At 44.3% G+C, this 4,947-nt stretch overlaps 1 protein-coding gene across 2 annotated transcripts; it reads left to right on the top strand.

Moving 5' to 3' along the window:
• The first annotated feature begins 271 nt into the window (after positions 1–271).
• Positions 272–4,947, top strand: TMEM52B (transmembrane protein 52B). 2 transcript variants are annotated; one of them, XM_084835470.1, is made up of 5 exons: positions 272–325; positions 632–675; positions 1,576–1,614; positions 3,505–3,674; positions 4,450–4,947. In XM_084835470.1, the coding sequence occupies exons 1-5, from the start codon at positions 272–274 to the stop codon at positions 4,689–4,691; spliced, it is 549 nt and encodes a 182-aa protein (XP_084691596.1). In that variant the 3' UTR covers positions 4,692–4,947. The 2 variants fall into 2 exon arrangements, with proteins under 2 accessions (XP_084691596.1, XP_084691595.1); XM_084835469.1 differs by lacking the exons at positions 272–325; positions 632–675; positions 1,576–1,614 and adding an exon at positions 3,118–3,279.

Here is a 4,947-nt window from a genome sequence, read left to right as displayed (position 1 = left end):
AGCGTGCATATATTTGTGCATGTCTGTATATATGGGAAAGAGATTGATGGGCCACTTTCAGGAACATAAAGACTGAAAAAGAAGAAGAGAGAACAACGGAGAAATTAATAAAGTTTGTATGACAGGAAAAAAGATAAGAGTGACGCTGTGATTTGTGACACCCCAAGACAGTTTCTCTGCCCATTATCCTGGCTTAAAGACGATGCAGGATGAACGTGAGTTAGGAAGGAGGTCCCGACTTTAGAAAAGAGAAAAATTAATGCATCTACCGATGGGAATGTGTACCCGCATTGTGACCGTCTCTGCTTTGACATGTCTATCTCAGGTAAGATACCTTGGATCCCTCTTATAGACCAGCCAGAAGTGAAAGCAGAATAGTGGAAAGCCAATAGGAAATGAGAATAGGAAGAGGGTTTGGGATTGATTTGTAATGTAGAATGCAGAAAGCATGTCTCAGTCATGCCAAGGAGAGAGAAGAGAGGAGATTCAAATGTCAGACTAGATGGTGGGGGTGTGGGGAACAATTATTAGCATTATAGCCATTAGGGAAAAGGGGAACTGAGATGGATGAAGATTGCAGATGAAGGAATGAAAGCAGTGTCCTGCCACCTTGACATTTTTCTCTTTGAAGATTCCACAGGTGAAACTGCAGGAGAGCTGTACAAACACTGCCCAGTGAGTATGCACACAGGATTAACTGCTTCTTATAAGCACAATAAAATACCACAGATGAGTGAAATTTTGCCTCATTGTGGAAGGATGAGAATTTAGAGAGGGAAGATTAATGTTATGTGGTGAATGGACTAAGAAATGCTGGGAATTTTGAGCTGGGCAGAAAAATTCTTTTTCAACTATTTTTTGGGTGTGTGAGGATGAAATGACTCCCACCCAAAAGATCATGAGGGGGAGAAATTTTGGGTGATCATGGTTGTTACTTGCATTATTTAACCTTACAAGGTAGCTGAGAATTTTCCATTTTTTCATGCTTTTTTTAACTTAAAAAAAGAGGCCTTGGATCACTCACAGTAAACAAGACTCCAAGGCCAGCTGCATTTCTTGGAATACCTTGGGACTGACATTACATCGCATCACATCATTCACAAGGCAATCTGGGAAGTGCAGGTGATGAGAAGCTTGGAGAGAGAACCTTGTGCCACTGTTGAAGCCTGGTTCCCTCCATAAGTGTTGGTCTGCAACTCCCATCATCCCCAGCTAGCATGACCCATACTGGCTGGGAATGATGAGTGTTGCAATCCAACACATCTGGAGGGTACCAGATTGGGGAAGGCTGTGTTATCTACTATGATGGATTTTATTTTTAAGAGATCCAGTTTGTTTTTAATTTTGCGGAAAAGTAAGGTAGGAACATATGAAGTAAACAAAATAGCATCATTGGAGAACTTCCATATCTCTTCAGAGCCCCTCAAATGCCAAATGCTTTTCAATGGAGTTATTTCATACATTCAGGTGCCAGTTATCAAGTCTAGAGTAACCAAGTGAAATGAAAAGCATGTGCAAACCTATCCTCTATTTCTATGACATTAATATTTTCTTGAACCCCTTTTTTCCCTGAAGCTGCTCAAACACAAACTGGGTCCATCTCTGGTACATCTGGTAAGTTTAGGAAAACACATCCTGTGTGAGTAACTGTGTCATTTGTGCTGTTTGTGTTGATGAGTTATGTCAGTAGTGCCCTTCTTTTCCAAGGCTCACACAACTAAAAAAACCCTTTGCACAACCACCCAAAAATTAGGTTGCTGAAACAAAAAAATATTTTGGGGAAAAGAAGGTGTAGATTTTTATATGAGAGGCCTGCAATATCAGTTTTGGTATTGAAAACACGTTCCTGGATGAGCACTGGCTCAGTAGCACCCTTGTTCCTTATTTTCAAGGCTGGAAACTGAAATTCACTTGGGGGCTTGCTTCCAAATTAACGCTCATAGGATTGTGCTACCAGTACATGGCTTGCTTACCCCTCCCAGATACTGTTTTGGTAGGCAGACAGCAGGGTACCTGTGAAAAACAAAGTAGATCCCACAAGCCTGAAGTCTGCCAACCCCTGGTTATGCTACATGACCAAGCCCCAGCTGCACATATGATAGCGTTAATGGCACAGGAGATAAGTCTGTACTTCCAGTTTGGGCAACCTTCCCCCTTTTAGAGTTGACATGCGTTGTACATATGTAATGGTGTGATGTAACCTCACCAGGCTCAGACCCAGAGGTGTGGGATGTGGAGCCTGGGAGCTAAGGTGTGGTGCCTGGCCGATCAGGGGATAGAGCCCAGTGGGGTGGGACAGAGCCAAGTGACATCTAGTGGGGCAGAGGGACAGCATTGGGCAGGTCAGGGGAAGGGCCTGGTTGTGCTTGATGCCTCCGGGGTGGTGCCTGAAAGACAAAGGGGAAGCAGGGAAAATGCAAAACCTCTCAACCCAAGCACAAATAGCTTGCTCCCTGCACTCTGTCCTGCACCCTGCGATCTCCCCCCCCCCCCCGACTCGGAGAAGGAGGCTCTAACTCTGAAGTTTCAGGTCAGATCCTGAGACCTGGCAATGACAGGTGTGTGGGGGAAGGAGGGGGAGCCTCAGCCCTTCACTGCTCCATCACCCATACAAGTTTCTAGTTGGGGGTGCGTGGGTGAACTAGCTTGAACAGTGGAAACTTTTGTTCAGTTTTTCATCCAAACATGTTTGAAAGTGCAACCTATGCCTGTTTCCAAAGTGAACCAGACATTAGGAATCTGTGTGCATGTTTCCAAATTTTGTACAGAAAACTGTGCTTGCGCAGTTTTTTGCACTTTTCAAGTACTTTGTATCTTTTCCCTTCTAGATTACCGATATGCATGTGTGCATTGATTAAACTGCACAAAAAGAATATTGATGCAATCATATGTACGATAACATCAAGAGTGCTTTTTGCAGTGTTTTATCAATGTGCATCAGTAATATGGATTTTGGGCAGAGGGAGGGGATGTAAAGAAATGGAAGGAGCTAAAAGCTGTGGCGCACCCTGTTTGCCTCAGTTCAGGAATTTATTTCAGATGTGGCACTGTTGTGTACTACCTCTTTAAGAGGCATGCCCAGAAGGCCTCAGTGTTAGGAGGCCATATGAGAGCTTTAGAAGAGAATGCTTTCACTTTTGGCATAAGTCACTGGGAGGGCTTTGTCCTGCATGATCTTCTGAGAGGCCCGGACAGTCCTGGGCCTATATAAATATACCAGTTATCAAGTAAAATTGTAAAGTTGTTTATGCTCCTCAAAGAAGATGGCTGTGTTTCCCTGTAAGTTGTAATGAATGGCTGTTGAGCTCGAAGGCATCTGGTGTGTATTGCTGTTACCTGTATAAAGAAGTAGCTAAACCAGAACTTCCAGAATAATAAAGGGATGGAACGGGGAAATCAGTGAGTCTCTAGGTATTTTTTTAAAAATGATAACCACCTCTTAGGGTTCCTCCACAGCATGAAAAATAGATGGCAGCAGCTCTGACCCTCCTTCTTAATTTCTAGGCTTGTGGTTGCGATTGGTGGGCTCCTCCTCCTCTGTGGCCTTGTCTCTGTTTGTGTGAGGTGCTGTTGCCTTAACTGCCACCCAGCAGGGGATGACACCAGCCCCCAGCCCTACGAGGTCACAGTCATCGCATTTGACCATGACAGCACCCTTCAAAGCACCATCACCTGTGAGTGGAATGACAACCCAAAGGATCAGAGAGCAGTGAACATCCTTGGAACTGTGGGCCAACTGAGGAAGTTCCCAACCAGAGTTCTGTTACAAGGATATGGTGAAGGCCTAGCATATCTTAGGGAACATTTTCCCCCTATGAATCTCCACGTTAGCAATTAAGATCTATGGGAGGAGCCCCTACTCTAATTCCCATCTGCCCTGGAGACAGGAGCAGCAATGGCATGGCACAGGAGTTCCTCAGGGTGGCCTTGGACGTTTCATCTCGGGAAGAGGTGTGACTTGCACTTCTTGTCTTCTAGTGGGGGGTTATGGTTCTCCCTTGTGGAAAGATGAATGAGCTCCAGATGTATGGCGACTGCATTCATCTCACCATAAGCACTGTTTCAGAAGCATAAGAACAAGAAGTGCTGATCACTTCTACTTGTTCTCCTTCCTTCCAAGGTGTAACATCCAAAACCACTCTTAGCTGTGATGCTGCAGTTCAGGACATGTGAAGGTGTTTATTCTTTTAACTTCAACAAGCATTGCTTTATAATTTAGGGTGGGTTTTGTTTGCCACTGTAGGCATCTGCAATGTGATTTTTGTTTGCATGCTACAAACACATTTATCAGTGTATTTTCTACAAAGCTTTATGAACCTTGCACAATTGTGCTGCTTGTTTTTAAACTGCAGAATCAATCAGAGCTCAAGGATGGTTCTTAACCCCCATCATTACTGACGTTTGTGGTTCTGAACGTAGCCTAAACACTCCTGCTCTTTTCCCTTTCAGCCCTCCATTCAGTGTTTGGCCCTGCTGCTAGGAGAATATTAGCAGTAGCTCATTCCCACAGTGCTGTGCCAGCAGTGCATCACCCTGCCGGAATGGAGACACCACCCATTTATGAGGAGGCTGTACGCATGAGTAGATTCACAGTGGCTCGAAGTGGGGAAAGAGCCCCAGATTTGGAGCCAGTGCTGGAGGAGAAGCAGACTGTGGATGCTGAAAAAGAGCCGCAAGCAAATTGCCCATGAAGCAAAAGGCCTCTGAGCCAGACCTCTGCAAGAACTGCAAAGGGTTAATGCCCAAGGAGAGACTCAGAAATGTACACTGATATGCCGAGGAGTAATCTACTTCATATTTTTCTCATTTTGGTAGCTAATTCTGTTTTCTAATATCATTATTCCCAAACTGTATAGTGCAAGAAATATATTACATGCAATATGCTGCATGTATGTTTGTAGTAAAGTGGCAATACACCAAGTAACAAAATCCAAGAGCACAGACTTT

This window comes from Heloderma suspectum, chromosome 2 (assembly GCF_057233095.1).
Source record: "Heloderma suspectum isolate Gila_16-S chromosome 2, 16-S_ref, whole genome shotgun sequence".
Classification (NCBI taxonomy): Eukaryota; Metazoa; Chordata; class Lepidosauria; order Squamata; family Helodermatidae; genus Heloderma; species Heloderma suspectum.
Note: the sequence above shows the minus strand (reverse complement) of the source record. Positions and strands in the feature narration are given on the sequence as shown.